We start from the raw sequence: 19,466 nt of genomic DNA, 5'->3' as shown, positions 1-19,466 counted from the left end.
TACAATAAACTAAATATGTACTTAGAGAATAAATAGAAAATAGAATACAACCTCTCTTCAATCTCTTCAGTGATTATGTATTTTCAGTCTTTTTTAAAAGTTATCAGATGTACACAATTCGATTACAATTAAGGAAGCTATTCAGAAGGCTCATTTGAGGCAGTAAGAGGATACACAGCGCCCTCTACTGAGCACCAGAACAAAGAACACACATGATTTTGTTGTTAAGTTAGGTTAACAGGTTAACACCTGATTGGACTCATCAGCCCATTATTAAGCCGTTCATGAGGTTAAAATGTGTGTGTGTGTGTGTGTGTGTGTGTGTGTGTTTGTGTTATTGCAGGATTGGGAAACACCCTACACAAATAGTCTGATTAGTAAATCTAATTGGTCAGATTAGTAGAAGAACAAAGGCACTGAAATGGCAATATTGGACTTTCAATGATTTCCTTGAGCTGTTTTTCTAGTGCAGAAAAGGTGAGGATTATATATAAAGGTTCACAAATACAATCATCCACTTAAATGATTAAACTTTAGGGGTCCTAGAAGTGTGAACAGGTCTTTTAACCTGCCATAGTCAAGCCTCTTAACTTCCTGTTAGTGACCGTGATTGACTACAGCTGGTAGCTCCTCTGTGCTCACATAAAAAGGGTTTGTTTGACAGCACTGATTGGACTGACCAACACACAGTACAGTAGGAATGTTCAAGGGGCTCAGAGCAGATGTGAAAAGGGTGATTGTAGATTTAGTCAGGAATGTCTCTAGGAGCCATTTTTAGCACTCACAGATTCCCAAAAGTTATTGCGAGGGGTAGCCAGCCCCTTTGCCAATGACTAAAAAAAGGCCCAAACTGTCACCATCAGCTAAGAGGAAACTGGTTTGGGTGGTAAGGATCAACCCAAGGTTCACTAAAGGCACAGGCTTGCCATGAACTGGAAGCTGCAGGAACACGGTCTACAGTCATGCAGATTTTATTGACAAATGAAAAATATGGATAGAAAGGCTGCCCCCGAGAAATAAGTGCCTTCTCCAAAATCAACACCGTCAAGCTCAACTAAAGTTTGCAGCTGACCAAGTGGACAAAAGGAAAATTAAGGAAAATGTTTTGGTCAGATTAAACAAAGGTGCTTGGAAGAGTAAAGGTGAGGCATCCAACCCCAATAACATTGTGCCAACTGTTAAGCATGGTGGTGGTAAGATGTTCAGGGGCTTGTCTTGCTACCAGTAGACCTGGTACATTGCACAAAGTGGGTGGAATAATGAAGGAGGAACCATCAGGTATACAGCTGAAACATCTGACAGGACAACGACCTCAAGCACACATCTAACAAAATATAAAATGAGCAATCTTTGACTTGAGGTAGGAATGTCAGGGTGAAATAAGGCTCTGCACCTGGAATTACTGGCTGTTATGGTAGATAAGAGGAGTTGACCTGCTTTGGCACACCTGCTACACAGATAGGAAACCTGGATGCCCCAAAAACCCATTTACATTTAAGGAACTACCCCACCTGACTCGTACGCTCACACCACCACGCTGACCTGGTTTGAAATCCAGTTTTTTATTTTGACAGGCTCTTGACTTTCACACAGCTAAATAAATCCATATAAAGCAATACAACTAAACACTGCATTCAGTTCTTAATAAGAACTGTAGCTTAACCTGAATAGCCATAACTATACTGAGAGATAGCCCCAGAAATGAGAAGCGCACCCATAAAAAATAGTTTGACAGTTTGAAGGCAACAATGTAGTGCAAAAATCGTTGCCCTCTGTAATCGAACTCTTCTCTAAAATACATTCCATCATTTTGCACTATATAACTTAAATTTGGTTACAAAAATCAATAGAAATATTACAGTGAATATAAGCCAACGTTAAATTTACATTACATTCACACAATATTAAAAGAGTACAAAAAAAGGACAGAATCAAAACCCAGCGTTAATCTTTACACACATCAGCACAGATTCATACTGAGAGCATATGCCAAGTTTGCACTTGGAATATGAAGCCTGATGGAACCAGATGCACATAAATGGTCTAAAGTCTTAGCCCACAATGCTAAAACAATGCAAAGATACTATAAACACAACAGCCACCCAATTCCTTAGGTTTCTGCTAAAAGCTGAAAGTGTTGCAGACAATGTTGCTTTCTAAAATTCAGGGACTGTGCTCCAGGTTTAAGACTCTGTAAACAGTAACAGATAGAAATGTGTTTTGCTGTTTATTTACTTTGTTTATACTGTAAATAGCTGAATAAGCCCCCTTTTGTGTACTGGCTCTCGACAACTAAATGTACAATAAAAAATATAAACACAATTTTAAAAGGCTAAAGTAGAATATGTGAAATGCAATGCAAACCATATTACATAACTTTTCTCTTAGACTAAGAAAACCTTGTATCTCCAAAAAACAATTATCACTTTTTTTGATTGGTCCATTCATCAGCATAAATGACAACAAAAATAAAAGGGAATAAATGAGTTATGAGATTTTCCTATGACCAGGATGCTTTAAATACAGTGTAAAATTATTAAAAGGTACATTTTAACAGTATTTTTAAAACTGTGGTATTAAAATGGTTGAGATGTAAAAAAAAAAGTAATTCAGATGTTTAGAGAAGTGAAGTTTGGACATCTTGTTCTTATCAACACCTCCCTGACACCCAAACAATTTAATTTCTAAACAATTCAAATCTCTGGAACTCCTTTTTACCTTATTACTCCTTATTACCTACACAATTTTACAGCCCTTGTTTTGAAACCATCCACTGTCAATAGATGTGCATGATGAGGATTGATGTAATGTGCACAATCTAGACTTCTACAGTAACAGTAGGACCATTGGTGGCACTTTCACTGGGGGGTTTCTCTGGTTGCTCGCTGGACTCACTAGCTCCGTGGGCTCCAGTATCCCCACTGGCTCCAATATCCCCGCCGGTTCCAGTATCCCCGCTGATTCCAGTGATCCCATTGGCCCCAATATCCCCGCTGGCCCCACTAGCCCCAGCGTCTGCCTGCTGTTCGACTGGCTGGCTGCTTGCTGCCTCCTCTTGGTCTTCAGCAGTAGCACTGATTAGCGCTGTCTCTTCGTTGATGACCTGCACGGTGTCAGGTGAGACTGCAGCCTTCTTCACCTCACCGTTCTGCACAGGGAAAGCCACTTCCAGAGCTGCGTAAAGGAACTGGTACTGCTCCTGTTTAAATGAAGGACAAGGTATTAAATAACCTGTAACGTTAGTCTACAACTGCATATCTGTACATGCTCGCCTGTTTTATTAATAGCCCTTTATTTTAAATATTAGTGAAGACTGAGTTGCGGGTTTCTAGATGAGGTGCACTGAATAATGAATAGATTCTAAAATAACTGAGAAAAACTTACAAGGCTTGTGATCATCCCGTGCCTCTCCTTGCGCAGGCTTTTGGTCACCTGGAAGACGTCCACGAGTTTCTCCGTGTCTGCACTATCCAGAATGTTCCACAGAGCGCAGGCAATTCCAGAACGTGAGGACCCGTCACTAATGAAGAAGACATCATATTAAAATAACCTGAGAATTTGATTCTGGCCAATAATAACTTATACTTTATTAAATATTATTATATATTATAAGTATAATTCATTCTAATGTTCCACAACTGATGCAGTTACCTGTCATATGTACAGTGACAAATCAAAATGCCTTTTTACTTTAATTATATAAAATAAAAATTATTTTCGAAATGAAACACTGGTATGCAGTTTCCCCACACCTTGTTGTACAAAATGAGGTCATCATAGCTGTACATCCCACACAGTGCAGTGTGTCCTTTCTACAGCCTCAGCAGCAGCTATACTCACTTGCAGTGCACAACAATGGGCGTGCCTCTGTTCTCCATGCTGTTTTTATAGCCGCCATTCTGTCTGATGGTCTTCATCATGTCAATCAAGTCGTGAGGGTTTGCAGGAAGCTCATTCCCCGCCCATTTCAGGAAGTGGTACTGCTGTGTTGTGTGGCTCTCTTTCCTCTGCAGGAGTCAGAAGTAGTTACGAGTGTTTAAGTCTTACATACACAGATAATTCTTTATAGGTTCCTGGGTTTCCTATCAGCAATTGCACTGTGTTATAGTTTGCTCATGGTCAATTCTAGAGTGAATTGAACTCCTGCACATGTTGGTAGAATTACCCCGCATGATTCACTCAAAATACTAGTCAGCTAAGCTTGCTTTTTTTATCATCTTTTTGAGGAGGAGAGAAGAAGTAGCAGGGGCTCGTAACCAATCCTACAAGTTCTGTTATCAGAATAAAACCCTCCCAACGAAAACACAACGCAGAGTCCTTCGTCTGTTGGTGGCAGCTCTGTCAACATCCACCAGTAACACATCATTACAACTGTATTGGTAGAAGAGTTTTAAAACCAGTTAACTTAACAATGAAAACATATGTATAATGCCATTATTTTACGTGCCATTATTTTAAGTAAAACTGATTTGGATGCAGATAAATATATACATTTATCTATTACTTATTTAGTCAAGTAATAAGTATAAATATGGAAAAAACTGAATTGTTGATGCTCTGAATGCTAAATTGAGCTGTGGTTGAAACTAATTGTGGAAAAAACTAACATCAAAAATGATATTTCAATAATGCCTTATTTTAAACCTAGTGATCAAATTGTGAGGTAAATAAATTGACAAAAAATAAATTCTTAAAAATTAAGAATGTTAAAACGTAATGCTGACAACACACACACACACACACACACACACACACACACACATATATATATATATATATATATATATATACACACACACACACACACACACACACACACACACAAAGAAGTGTTTGAGTTTTATCCCTTTCCTTTTCTTGCATTATAAATGTATTTACAGAAACAAAACCTCCAGAACTGAATACTCAATAATGAAATGGTTACCTTTGTATGCTGTATTTCTAGGCTTCGTCGAATGTATGTAGGGAAGGTTTCGGTCTCTTTGACCTCCACCACCATCTCGCCAAAGTCTTTCTTTTCATCATTCCAGTACTGAGAGCAGAACTCCTGAAAAAAAGACCGTTAAAAACAAGTCGTAAGTACAAAGCTGGGTTGCCATCCCTAAAAACTGGAGTTGTTAGCTACAGCATGTTAGATCTAGAGAAGACTCGCCTGCCCGTTCTCTGTGCAATCGGAGAGCATGACCACAGTTTTTACTCGATGCTGGTACAGCATCTGCAGGAAATCTGCAACTGTGTCTGGGAGAGGTCCCTGTGCAGTAATGACATTTCTTGGACACCAGTATCCCTAAGAAGGAGGACATTCATAGTAAATTGAAAAGCATTAAAATGGAATGTTTTAGTTTTAAATTTAAAGTGGCAGCACAAGCACTTGACAACTAGGTTAATTAACTTTAGATTTTGAGTTTCATTTGAGTTAATTACCCACAGCTTCTTACTGCTTAAAAGTAAATAAATATATAAAACTTATTTACATCCACATAGGAGGCATTGATATATTTGGTGGGTGTTTCATCCTCTTCATCTGAAGAATAATCCTCCTCATCTTCGGCGTCACTTCCATTACTGTTGTCTTCCTCCAGTTTAATCAGGACTCTATTGAAATCATCTGGGATAAAAGAAAACACACTCCTTAAGACTTCTTATTACTTCTTACAAATACTAGGGACAATCTAAGTGCAGTGTTTTTTAACAAGTTATCCTACCATCTCCTGTTCTAAACTAAAGAAGCAAATTTCTAATACCAAACATGTTATTGCCGATTAACTATATACGGTGATAAATCATGATTATTGGATTTTCGCTAAACTATTCTTTTCTTATCTTATCACTCTCAGACATCTTTGCAGACTGTGCTTAACACTCACATGGTACAACAGAGGACCGGTTTTTCTTCTTATTCTCCTCAGTGGACGCTGTGTTGGATGTCCTCCAGTTTTTAAACTTAGGTATTTTCTGTGGGGAAAAAAAACATATTTTGTGTTGAGAAGGGGACTCTACTAGAAATTCCACAATCATTCTTTCATGGTGTTCACTGTGATTTCTATAAGCCTTGCAATGTACTAGAAAGTATCGTGTTTAATAGCAGCATTGTTTTTTTACCAAATCTATTTTTTGTTGGATTTTGTTGGATTATATGATATTTACACATCCTTCTGTGATGATCACTTGATTTTTCTTTGTAGTTAGTGAGTTAGTAGTTAGTTTGGGCTGTATATTCATCTATTTGGGATTAAAGGCATATGCAGGGAAACAGGAAGTACCCACCTGAAATTCCATCTCCAGCAAACTGGGCTCACTGCCTTCCTTCTGTCTAAGTGTGTTGACCACTGAGTGGAAGTCAGAAAGTGAAATTTCTGTTTCACCAAACTGGTTATATTCGATCAGTGCAGTGTGGATCAGAACATACTGGGCCTGGAAGATTAGATAGTAAATTAAATCCAAGACAGACAAACTAAAAACACATACACACATATTGAACTGGAAAAATAAAGGGAAACAACAGCTGTTGTCTTACCTCTACTTGAACCATGAGGCACCTTTGACGCCGAAGTTTGACCACGTACCCGTAAATGTCTACACGGCCCTCTGCCTCCAAGCTCTCTATCATTGCATCAATGCCGATGTAGGTGCCTGTGCGACCAACTCCAGCACTACAGACAGTTAAGATACATTCAGGTTAAACTGTTCTGATGCAGAATTATAGGTGTTAGGATTGTAAAGAGGCACTGACTATTCAGGATTAGGTTTGTAACAGCTGTTAGGGTCTTAGTTTTATTTCTTGTGATGATTATTGTATGGTTCTCCCCAATTATTTTTCCAAAATACACATTAAAATGCATTTCCATCAGTTTCCATCTACAGGTTATACCTTCTTAAACCAGTGGTCCACAGAATAAAAAAATATATATATACGTAATATAATTTTGTAATACAATATAATTTTGTTCCAACTGCACTCTTTTTGCATATAAACATATATTATTAGCAGGATTTATAAAGGTATTTTGTTCTTAAAGGCAACAACCCACTAAATCAAACAAATGTGGCATGATGTGTGTATTTATGGTGGCAATGCAAATGGTAAATTTAAGGCATGTGTGAGTGGTCATGTGTATATTTAATCAGAATTTAACCCATTTCTTATTCTTTTTGATTGGGTTATCATTCCATGAAAATAATAACACCCCTATATACATATATATAAGTCTATAATGTCTTCTCGAGGAGAATGTGACTGCAGCTCCTCCTACCTGCAGTGGATAACGATTGGTCCGCTGAAGAAGTTTTTAAAGGAGTTGACTCTACGGCGCAACTTGAGGAGCAGGCCTGGCTCGCCAGGTACACCATGGTCAGGCCAGCTTGTAAACTGGATATGAGTGACATCTCTTTCTGCGGTCTTCTCTTTCTTCTACAAAAACACAGGCCATACTGATACTGTAAGATATGAAAGCTTAGAATTCTTAAATCGTCTGGCCCAGATTATTAATATTAAAATAACTCAGTGGCACACTGTGGTAATTAAGTCCAATTCATAAAGTCGCCTTAGCACTGGTAAAAGCACCAGTCATTTCTTTCTGTTGTGGTATTTTTGGTAATCAAATTCCACAGGTTAATGAGCTAATGCATATGAATAGCCAGTGCTTAGCATCTGTTACAAGGGTATTCAAGGTGAAGAGGAAAAAAAGAAAATTTACATTTACAGGGAATATCACATTAACTCTTCAAAGGATCTTTTATTCTTCTTTATCATGAGTATCATGAGTAGAAACATCTCTCTAAATCTTATAAATCTGATTCGCTGAGTCACGTTTAAAGCCACTATAAGGCACATGATACTGAATTCTGTAGTAATGTGCTCTGAAATCCTTACTCAAAAGGATGATTTATACAGCATGGGACACATTTAAAAAACATCATAGAAAAATAATAAAATCATATTGGTCTGTTGCCAATGTACCAACATGGTGTTTTATGTGGAATTGTTAAAAAAAAAACTGCAGTAGCAACAGTAAACAGGTGTTAGCATGACATTTGCTATATTCTATCTGGCAGTGCCTTCTATGAATCAGTGTCTTTCTTTTCCAAATTTAAGTGAAATGTTTAATTCTGAACAGGTAATGAGTTAATGATTTTACAGAATTATTTCAGATATACATTAAAACATGAACAGAAACAGTAATAAACTTACATTCATTAAGCTCAGTCGGCGAATGATGTAATCCGGGCAGTTCTCCTCTCCCTTGATCTTCACAACAAAATCATCAAAAAGCTCGGTATCTCTCTCCACTGATGGCCAGTACTGAGCACATTTGTTCTGAGGAGCAAATGGCTTAATAAGATAAGGGTTTTCAAGTCAATATAACAATATCTGTCTGAACATTTCTTTCCACAGAGATTGGTTACAAAATAAAACTATAAAATAAAACTCTAAAAAATAAAATATTTTTTTGAACAGTACTTCTAGCACACTGTCTGTTTAACTTGTCTGATTTATTTAATTTATTTTATTTGTACATTTTAAGAAATGTAGTTATCACTGTATTAACAAAGTATGACTCAATTGCCATTTTTGAGCATAAGCTGATAGTATCACTCTGCCTACTTTGTTTCCTTCCTCACAGCGAGTAACCATGACAATGATGGAGGTCTGCTGCTCCCAGATCATTCTCCAGAAATCTCCAATAGTCTCTTCTTTGGGTCCTAATCAAAATGAGGATTATAGCCAACATTAGTAATCTCACGAAAGATTACTATAAACAGTTTTTTTCGGTCACAACAAGCAATGAAATTTACCTTGGGCTGCAATATATTTGTTGGACTCCTTGTAACCCTGCATGAAAATATGGGACCAATATGTAGTTTTTTATTATAAAGACAATGATGTAACACATTTCTCTCAAACTTCAGGTATGTTTGTAAGATTTTAAATTTACTACTCAAAAAAGTACCTCAATAAAACTGGCATTAATGTAGTCATGTTTTCCTCCATTAGAGAGTGGAACACGATTATAGTCATCTGAAAACATATTCAGGAGTGCAAGTGTAAACTGTAAGCAAATCATAAAAACTGAACAAAAACAATATAAAAATGCAGTTCATACTGTTTTTCTCACTGCTTAACTTACAGGGAAGAATGTCGACATATCGGTTCTTAGACTGGTTTTCTGCTTTCTTGGCCTCTTTGACAGTGTAATTAGAGAAAATCCGTGGAATACTCTGGAAAAACAAACAAAAACAAACATTTAATTGGACTTAATGATTACATATCTTAGCATACTTTCATACTGATTTTGCAGTGTAGTTATTAAGGCAGAAAAAAAGGTACGATTGTGAAAAAATGTCACCTGAAATTCTTCCATGAACAGACGCCCTTCATCAGCTATTTTTTTCTTATAGGCCTCAACCAGCGCATCAGCAGCAATGGGATCCACTGGCAGCAGGGTACCTAGAACATAAAAAGCAACCAGATGAAGGGGCAGAAGAAAATAATAGGCTGAAGAAAAAAAAGAGAGCGAGAGAGAGAGAGAGAGAGAGAGAGAGAGGAGAGAGAAGAAAATAATATCTTACTTGCAGGAAGAAGGTCATCCATTTCACGTTCATCACTATAGTAACATAAAACAATGTATGTTATTCATTCAACATGATTCATTTATTGCAAAAAAGATAAAACAGATCATCTGTAACATTATCAGTAGTAAGCAATGACACACACCTTGAATTTTTTCTCTTCAGAAGGTAAATTTTGTACAGGACAAATAGGAGTGCGATTGATGTGATAATAATGAGGAACCCCAGAAATCCAAGAACAGCTTTGTCATTGTCTGAAACACACCCAATATTGTGTTGGGTTAGTTAATGGCAGTCCTGTATTATAATGGGTGAATAGTAAAACATAAAAGATACATAGATTGGTGAAACATTATGTAGAGTGTTCAGAAACTTTGCATTAATGCAAATAACATTTTAAAAACTTACATTTAGTGTGAACATCTGAAGAATGCATTATTTCGCAGGCATCATGTTCACTTATGGCATAGATCTAAATTAACAAATTAATTATCAAAATTATGCATTGTACACAAAATAAGATCTGGGAAATTACTTTATTAATTGTACTGAAGTGATTACTTAATTAATACTAATTAATGAATTAAGTAACTGATACAGATTCATGTTACACATGTATACCTTCAATGTGTAGTTAGTTGAGTAGTAGAGGTTATCAAAAGTGTGGGTGAAATCTAGGTTTGTGTTGTTTTGTATTTTTTCATTCTCTATTTTTTCTCTTATAAGGAGCTCTGCCTTAAATACATGTGAAGGCCCAATCCATTTGGAAACTGTCACAGTCACAGTAAAAGCATTATGGGATATCCAATGTACTTTTGGTTTGTGAGAAAAAACGGGTTCTGTTAAAACAAGAGAAATAAAAAACTGAGTCATAGATAGAAAAATGAGTCATAGATTTGGCAATTTTCCTGTTTGAAAAACATTTGACATACAGACCAGCAAATAGCTTTTTGGCATGTGGCAACCAACAACCAAGAACAAGAACATACAAAGCAAGAAAGTACACTGGTTGCATCTGCTTTTGAATAAGTAATCTCATGTGATCTTATCAAGACAAAAACATAGTATAAGCCTGATCCCAACATTTTTTAACTGAAAGAAATTTTGTATGCTAGTTAGTGTAGCTTTTTGTGGGAAACATGAATTTCTTGGAGTTAAAACAAACTTACTGATAAAATTTCGAGAATTTTAGAACTGTATATACAGTATATAAATACACATTATTATGATTATTATTCTTAAATCATACAGATATTAATTAAGCTTCATAATAAAGAATACAACATATATTAAAGTCTACTCTTTCAGCAGATAACGTTCATATTTGTTTTGCATGCTGTGTAGTGAACAGCATTTCTAACTGTTCTGAACTGCTTTTCTAATTATGATTGACTTATACAACTATTTTATGGAGATCTCTACAACATAGTAGTTTTGTTCTACATGACTTGATGTTCATGCATCTATAATTTATGAGTAGATTTTATAGTACAACAACATTTAAAAATACAGACTACAAAATTTGGGACGTGTTCTTAAATAAATCAATCCACAAAAAAGAAGGAGGATGAAAAACAAGAAATTATATGAAATTATGTGAAATTAGTTAAATGATGTAACAAACAGACTGAAGAATGAAAGACGTCAGAAGTATAGTGAAAAAAGTACACTTAAAAAAACATTTTAACTCAGACACCTGGATAAGGCAGTAAAGAATTGTTTTAGCATTACTGGTTAATGATGACTAAAAGAATGGTTTGTGAAACAATAAGAAAAGTAGGTTAACAGTGCTGGCATCAAAATATCTGATAAACACATCATGTTTCAAAATACATTCCTCAAAATGTCTGAAAGATACATCACCACTGCTTTTTTTTAATTATACAAAAAGAAGTTATACTCACCTCCACACGTTGTTGTTACATTGTGGGTTTCATTGTAAATAAAAGCTTTGTGATATTTTGCCATAAATGTGCAACTGTATGGTGTGTTGTGATGCAAATTAGACACATTACACTGCATCTGAGCTCCAACTCCAGTACAGCTGCCTGAAATGTTCAGTTTCATTCATCACTGATCACAGAAGGTTACAAAGGTCTAACCACTTAGCAATACATAGCATCAGAATACATAGATGAAATATGTAAATTGAGTTCAATGACAAATGTAGTAAATTAATCAAATGCAACAGATGACAAAGAATTCATATAAAAAAATTATAAAAGTGTTCATAGCAGAATTATAATAGGATCATTTGATTTATTACCTTTGTCACTATTGCATGTGACTTCAGCATCAAATTTTGACGTGGGGCAATTTGGGCTTTTTAAATTCCATTTAGCACTTATGCTAAAATGATTTTTTTGTACATCACTGACGTTTCCTTCCATAACTAAAAGGGGGAAATAGTAGTTTAGCACATAAACATTAATTAAACGCAAATGTCAGATGTCAATTTAGCATAGATAAATTGCAACTCAAAGTAGAACAGTCAAAGACATGTCATCCAGCACACATAAGTGAATTCAGTCATTATGACTGATATCAATGATTACGAAGAGTCTTACTAAAGCAATTGAATCATTTGAAACCTATTTTGTAAAGACCACCAAGAGCATCTGTGGATAAATGTAACTTATTTTAAGGAGGTGTAAAAATAAAGCACCTAGACATGCAGTAATGCAGAATGAATCATTTTCAGAGCTAACTGAATTACAGTGTGGTACTTTACTTTTCTCTTAGATATTCCACCATAAACTGTGAGTGGTATTATTGAAAGGTGTCTGTTAGTGTCATGATTTAGAATGTCATAAAAGCTCCTGTGTAAGACTTCATTTTCTATAAATCAACTGAGCCTCTTTAATAAATGTGCCTTGTCGCCAGGACCTAGCTCAGGATTTTGTGTGCTAGCTATAAGACCTTGTTTTGAGACTGAGACCAACTTACCACATTTAATGAAAACTGAGAAGTTTTTAGTTTGGATTTGAGTACCATTAGAATCAAATGTCCCACTGCAGCTATAGTTCTGGAATGGTTTAATTGTATCCACTGACATTTTATTGAGGAGCAAATTCTCTTGTCCTTCTGTAAAAGAAAAACATATTTTAATTCTTAATAGCTACATCAACAATATCTAACAATATCTACATTATTCTGCATTAAATCCTTATAATAAAGCAACAGGCAATAAAAAACAAAACAAAAAACAATCAGGATCCTACACACTGGAGACTTCACTGCTTACCACTGCAATTGATGTTAATCGTTACATTAGTGCATTGTTCTGGTTTATTTGTCCATTCTAATGTGGTAGGGATCATATTTGTAAAATTGATCATAGGTATTTCTGCAACACAGACAGTCAGGAAAATCAATGCTTTTAAAGAAGAAAAAAACAAAAACAAATATTAAATGTGCACAAATATGTGCATAACATTTTGAACTGAATAGAAATCAGTAAAAGAAAATTACAAAGAAACATCATGCATTTAATCCATCTTTACTGTTTGACCAATGGGGAAAAATAGAATTATACAAACGTAATTACAGATATTCTTGGAAAGCTGTGTAAACTGGGCTAAACAAATAAAATGAACATGCCAAAAAGTATGCATTTATGCGGCCAATATATTTAAAAGAAGAAAACACTTTTATAAATATAATACACAACTTTGACAGATTTACTTACTTGGGGGGATATAGATCTCAATGGGACTTGCGCAGTTATCATCAAAGTTCAGGCTCTTTAAAGTGCAGGATTCATTTGTCATTATATCAAAATATTTTGACAAATTCCATTTAGTCTCAAGGTAAAATCCACTCTCATTGACTTCTGTTTTCTTTATGTCATTTTTATCTTTGGGGAAAAAATCAAATTACATGAAGATGAATTACTTTTCAACATAAATTATGATCATATCATAATGGCTTCTGTTTTTAAATAATCTGTATAAATTCTTAAATTACTGTGTCATTCTAGCTACAATAAAATAATGCTTATTAAAATTGGTCTGCTATCAAAGAAAGAAAAAACATAAATAGTATTTAATCATTTTTCATTAGAATATAAAAATAAAAATAATCTTTTATGAACACTTACTCAATTCTTTTGTTGCAAACATATGGTTTCCAGAGGGTTTACAGTCAGGAGTAACCCTGACAGTGTAATTGCGGCAAGGCCTTAATGCTTTAAATGGAATCTGGATCATTTTCTCTTTCCATAAATCATTTTTGGCAGTGGTGTTCTCCAAGGTATCGATGTACTCAACACTAAATTTCATCTGGATGGTGGTATTAATCGTTACTTTAAATGCATAAGTTTTGTCTCCAACAAATTCAGTCAGACTGTATAGACCTGTAAAAATAATTTTCATTAACTTGTTAAAATCATATCATATCTCTATTATGTATGTTTATCTGAACACCCTCAATACTTACATGATTGGTTTTTATCTGTTGAGAAAAATAACAAACATGAAACATGATTTTTTGCAACAAAAATATGTGTTGGTTGTGTAATCTAAGTAACTATTTAAAACATTTTGCTATTGTTACCTGTTGTGCTGGAGATGAGTGTGGGTAAGGTTGTGTTCATGTTAGACACAGTGCTTGCAGAGTGAGAGGTGATTGTGTCTGTCAACAGGACATGAAGTGCAAGACAGAGTTACCAGTATGGCACTACTCTTAACACAATCCATAGCATCATTACACAAGAGCAGAACAAATAATAAACAACACTGCATCTATAATCTTAGGCCAGATACTATTGTTTAAGAGATCTGTGCTCCCTTTGTGTGGTGTCAAACTATTAACATTGATGCAAACAATTTAGATTTACAAACGTTTGCTGATTATTTACAAACCTTTTGTCCTTAGCAAAGCAGTGCTGAAACAGACCTACTGTACACTCTACTGCAGTGTTCAGACAATACTGCACATTTGCTATCCGCTATCATAATGTATAGACAACACCTTACAGCAAAAGCTTGACTTTTAAATCTGAAGTATTTCAGTAAATAATGAATCAACCCTTTTCCTTCAAAATCCCTGACTGGAAACAAACATGTTATGTGAAAGAACCATTGCCCATGATTTTAGTTGTGGGTAGGTCTGTAACATTTGTACTGGTTAGAGGAGATGATACAGTCTGCTGTACTGCAGTCGTTGGTGTATTTGAGTGTTGAAGCAAGGTGGTGAGTGGAGGACTGGTGGTTGTGTTTATGTCTGTGACTAGAAGAATCAGAATGAATGAATATACAACAAAAACAAAATAGAAATTAGAATTGGCCAAGAAAACCGCAATCTGTCCATCTCTAGAGTATTTTACCTAACTAGGCTCTATGTGCGTGCCATGAGCATTGCTGTTACAGTGTTGTGTATAATGTTGTTACCTGATGGACTGGATGAGCTGACTGGGGGTGAGACTGATGTCACTTTGGACACAGTGCTTGCAGGAATGCCTACAAAATTTAAACAGAAAAATAATCTACCAGTTTCTTAACATTTGCGACACACACATACAAAATATGTCATTTTTTTCAGAACACCTTCATTCAAATTTAGGCAGTTCAAGCCCAGTAAATAAATCTTATGATACATGTCCAGTGAATGTAAGTGTATAAAGGTAAGCAGTAAACTGCAAGTGGGGGATAACTAAAATCTGGTAAGTAAATTGTCAAAAAAAAAAGCATTCCCTGATTTTACAGGAAACCAGTCACTGGTTAATAACTTACATCTGTTCAGAAGTGATGGACGTAATTTAAGCTTGGAAAATTGATGCAACAATTTCGATCTACAAACTTTTGCTGATTATTTACAAACCTTTCATCTTTAGAACAGCAGTGCTGGAACAGACCATGCTACTGCACACTCTACTGCAGTATTCAGACAACACTGCATGTCTGAACTCCTATCATAATGTATAGACAAAATCCAAATAACTAAGAAACACAGATCATTATAACTGTTATTGCGAATATAGTTTCCTACACCATCAAAAGACTCCTGGAAACTGAGGACAAACTGACAGGAAGAGGTCTGGCTGATCCAAATCCACAACAGCATCAGAAGATCAGTTTGTGAGAGTGAACAGCTTGTGTGATAGGCAGCTTACCAGACAACACCTTGCAGCAAAGCTTGACTCATAAATCTAAAGTATTTCTGTGAATAATGAAACAACCCTTTTCCCTTCAAAATCCCTGACTGGAAACAAACATGTTATGTGAAGAAACCATTACCTGTGGTTTTAGTTGTTGGTAGTTCTGGAGGATTAGTAATGCTTAAAGGAGATGATGCAGTCTGATGTACTGCATTCGTTGGTGTAAATGAGTGTTGATGCGAGGTGGTGAGTGGAGGAGTGGTGTTTATGTCTGTGTCTGTGACTAGAAGAATCGGAATGAATGAATATACAGTTATAACAACCATACAATCTTCCTACATATGCCTCAGCACAGAAATAAGTCACTGAATGTAAAATGGATGTTTTTCAATGGAAAAGCTCTTGTAACAACCTGCAGCATCTCTGATCAAATAACATCTCTGCTGGATTTGGACACTTTTACACATTCTAATGCATTAGGGCTGTTTACATACTGCTCTTATCTCCTAATGCCTGACTTATGAAGTCTACAGTTAGCACAGTTAGCTAAATGCACTATCACTGGACTTTACTGAAACAAACATTATTGAAACTAATTAGCTCTCTAACACACTTCAGCATGTATTCATCTGTAGTGTAAATGTAATGGAATGTGTTCGTTCAGAGATGCACGGTGACCGGAATCGGACAGTTTTCAGCATGATCAGTCATAACCGATGACAGATCGATCAACCTCATTAAACTGATTGTGCTCGGGTCACATTTACACTTCAGAATCACACAAGGATGCCAACAGCACAAGCACAGCTGCACACACACACGTCACTGCTGTGACCAAAACAGCTTCTTTAAGACTTTTCTCACTGTCACTGTGCCGTCACGTTCAGCTCTGAATAGTAGTATTATCAAACGTTCGTCTGCACCGTTTAACAGAGCGCTCACTGGTCTTCAATCTCTCTCAAATACCTTCATTGGAATTCAAGAACAACTTACAGGAAGACAGTTAACAAGTCTGAAAGTCCCTCCTAAATGGACCAAAGGCTAGTTCGTCTTGGCCAAAGCGCATCTGAACTTTGTGTGACCCTGCAGTCTGCTGCAATGTGCGGTTTTCTTGTACGGGGCTCAGTGGCAGAGCATATCGGCCTGATCCATCAGGAATAAGGTGATGAGTTTTGGAAAGCAGATGTTTATGTTCAACACCACAATCACTTCTCTAAATGGACAGACTAAAGAAATGAGCACTCATTGCTCTTCATTCTGGAGTCAGTGTAAAAATTACCAACATTAGCAAGTTTAGCATTTTCTAAATCACAAATATGGCCAAATTTGTCCCAGAGTTCAGCCTTGCGTTGACTCGCGTTTTATTGGTCGCCTTGTTGAATTTGACACATGATGAACGGAGCTTTTCAGCTGGAGCTGAACATTTTTAATCGTGATGGAGTGAAAACTCTGGTAAGTCTGTAGCGTTAAATCATTGGTGTATTTAGGAACGTGCAGGAGACTCAGCCATTGTTTACAACAAGCCCAGATGCCATTCAACACTACTATTTACACTTCGGTATTAATGTTTGTTACACGCTTTTGATAAACAAGTATTTTTTAAGCTACAATTTTTTGTGCTTAATATAGAATAGCTAAAAAATGTGCTTAGGATACTTTTTATATGTATACATGTACAAAACCATATATTTTAATAGTATTAATGAAAAGTTGAAGAAAAGATATTGTCATTTATTTCAGTTTTTAGAAAAAAGAAAATTGCAATCGCCAAATTTGGAATCAGCCACCCGTACGTTAAAAATAAATCTAAAATTAGAATTGGTCAAGAAAACTGAAATCAGTCCATCTCTAGAGTATTTTACCTAACTAGGCTCTATGTGGGTGCCGTGAGCATTGCTGTTACAGTGTTGTGTATAATGTTTTTACCTGATGGACTGGATGAGCTGACTGGGGGTGAGACTGTTGTCACTTTGGACACAGTGCTTGCAGGAATGCCTACAAAATTTAAACAGAAGAATAATCAACCAGTTTCTTAACATTTGCGACACACATACAAAATATGTCATTTTTTTTCAGAACACCTTCATTCAAATTTAGGCAGTTCAAGCCCAGTAAATAAATCTTATGATACATGTCCAGTGAGTGTAAGTGTATAAAGGTAAGCAGTAAACTGCAAGTGGGGGATAACTAAAATCTGGAAAAGCAAGTAAATTGTAAAAAAAAAAAGCATTCCCTGATTTTACAGGAAACCAGTCACTGGTTAATAACTTACATCTGTTCAGAAGTGATGGATGTAATTTAAGCTTGAAAAAATTGATGCAACAATTTAGATCTACAAACTTTTGCTGATTATTTACAAACCTTTCATCTTTAGAACAGCAGTGCTGGAACAGACCATGCTACTGCACACTCTACTGCAGTATTCAGACAACACTGCATGTCTGAACTCCTATCATAATGTATAGAAAAAATCCAAATAACTAAGAAACACAGATCATTATAACTGTTATTGCGAATACAGTTTCCTACACCATCAAAAGACTCCTGGAAACTGAGGGCAAACTGACAGGAAGAGGTCTGGCTGATCCAAATCCACAACAGCATCAGAAGACCACTTTCTGAGAGTTAACAGCTTGTGTGATAGGCAGCTTACCAGACAACACCTTGCAGCAAAACTTGACTCATAAATCTGAAGTATTTCTGTGAATAATGAAACAACCCTTTTCCCTTCAAAATCCCTGACTGGAAACAAACATGTTATGTGAAGAAACCATTACCTGTGGTTTTAGTTGTTGGTAGTTCTGGAGGATTAGTAATGCTTAAAGGAGATGATGCAGTCTGATGTACTGCATTCGTTGGTGTAAATGAGTGTTGATGCGAGGTGGTGAGTGGAGGAGTGGTGTTTATGTCTGTGTCTGTGACTAGAAGAATCGGAATGAATGAATATACAGTTATAACAACCATACAATCTTCCTACATATGCCTCAGCACAGAAATAAGTCACTGAATGTAAAATGGATGTTTTTCACTGGAAAAGCTCTTGTAACAACCTGCAGCATCTCTGATCAAATAACATCTCTGTTGGATTTGGACACTTCTACACATTCCAATGCATTAGGGCTGTTTACATACTGCTCTTATCTCCTAATGCCTGACTTATGAAGTCTACAGTTAGCACAGTTAGCTAAATGCACTATCACTGGACTTTACTGAAACAAACATTATTGAAACTAATTAGCTCTCTAACACACTTCAGCATGTATTCATCTGTAGTGTAAATGTAATGGAATGTGTTCGTTCAGACATGCACGGTGACCGGAATCGGACAGTTTTCAGCATGATCAGTCATAACCGATGACAGATCGATCAACCTCATTAAACTGATTGTGCTCGGGTCACATTTACACTTCAGAACCGCACAAGGATGCCAACAGCACAAGCACAGCTGCACACACACACGTCACTGCTGTGACCAAAACAGCTTCTTTAAGACCTTTCTCACTGTCACTGTGCCGTCACGTTCAGCTCTGAATAGTAGTATTATCAAACGTTCGTCTGCACCGTTTAACAGAGCGCTCACTGGTCTTCAATCTCTCTCAAATACCTTCATTGGAATTCAAGAACAACTTACAGGAAGACAGTTAACAAGTCTGAAAGTCCCTCCTTAATGGACCAAAGGCTAGTTCGTCTTGGCCAAAGCGCATCTGAACTTTGTGTGACCCTGCAGTCTGCTGCAATGTGCGGTTTTCTTGTACGGGGCTCAGTGGCAGAGCATATCGGCTTGATCCATCAGGAATAA

The 19,466-nt window shown here is 36.2% G+C and overlaps 1 protein-coding gene across 10 annotated transcripts in view; it reads right to left on the bottom strand.

Moving 5' to 3' along the window:
- Positions 1–1,543: 1,543 nt before the first annotated feature.
- ptprc (protein tyrosine phosphatase receptor type C) overlaps positions 1,544–19,466 on the bottom strand; it is a 38,569-nt gene continuing 20,646 nt past the window's right edge. For 7 of the 10 annotated variants that reach the window (XM_072660499.1, XM_072660506.1, XM_072660505.1 and 4 more), the window contains 32 exons: positions 18,445–18,588; positions 17,594–17,662; positions 15,807–15,950; positions 14,961–15,029; positions 14,125–14,202; positions 14,008–14,022; positions 13,670–13,924; positions 13,259–13,426; positions 12,815–12,916; positions 12,517–12,654; positions 11,837–11,962; positions 11,475–11,618; positions 10,192–10,409; positions 9,979–10,042; positions 9,716–9,824; positions 9,571–9,605; positions 9,348–9,448; positions 9,129–9,219; positions 8,952–9,019; positions 8,797–8,833; positions 8,606–8,703; positions 8,192–8,317; positions 7,254–7,411; positions 6,518–6,653; positions 6,268–6,414; positions 5,868–5,955; positions 5,475–5,608; positions 5,153–5,287; positions 4,925–5,047; positions 3,841–4,007; positions 3,385–3,520; positions 1,544–3,199 (listed from right to left, as the gene is read on the bottom strand). In XM_072660499.1, the coding sequence (XP_072516600.1) occupies positions 2,819–3,199; positions 3,385–3,520; positions 3,841–4,007; positions 4,925–5,047; positions 5,153–5,287; positions 5,475–5,608; positions 5,868–5,955; positions 6,268–6,414; positions 6,518–6,653; positions 7,254–7,411; positions 8,192–8,317; positions 8,606–8,703; positions 8,797–8,833; positions 8,952–9,019; positions 9,129–9,219; positions 9,348–9,448; positions 9,571–9,605; positions 9,716–9,824; positions 9,979–10,042; positions 10,192–10,409; positions 11,475–11,618; positions 11,837–11,962; positions 12,517–12,654; positions 12,815–12,916; positions 13,259–13,426; positions 13,670–13,924; positions 14,008–14,022; positions 14,125–14,202; positions 14,961–15,029; positions 15,807–15,950; positions 17,594–17,662; positions 18,445–18,588 (4,004 nt within the window). In that variant the 3' untranslated portion in view covers positions 1,544–2,818. The remainder of the gene's footprint in view (positions 3,200–3,384; positions 3,521–3,840; positions 4,008–4,924; positions 5,048–5,152; positions 5,288–5,474; positions 5,609–5,867; positions 5,956–6,267; positions 6,415–6,517; positions 6,654–7,253; positions 7,412–8,191; positions 8,318–8,605; positions 8,704–8,796; positions 8,834–8,951; positions 9,020–9,128; positions 9,220–9,347; positions 9,449–9,570; positions 9,606–9,715; positions 9,825–9,978; positions 10,043–10,191; positions 10,410–11,474; positions 11,619–11,836; positions 11,963–12,516; positions 12,655–12,814; positions 12,917–13,258; positions 13,427–13,669; positions 13,925–14,007; positions 14,023–14,124; positions 14,203–14,960; positions 15,030–15,806; positions 15,951–17,593; positions 17,663–18,444; positions 18,589–19,466) is intronic. The other 3 variants (XM_072660503.1, XM_072660507.1, XM_072660508.1) reach the window with 3 other exon arrangements.

This window comes from Salminus brasiliensis, chromosome 17 (assembly GCF_030463535.1).
Source record: "Salminus brasiliensis chromosome 17, fSalBra1.hap2, whole genome shotgun sequence".
NCBI lineage: Eukaryota > Metazoa > Chordata > Actinopteri > Characiformes > Bryconidae > Salminus > Salminus brasiliensis.
The sequence above is the reverse complement of the archived record's forward strand: the minus strand, read 5'-3'. Positions and strand labels throughout refer to the sequence as shown.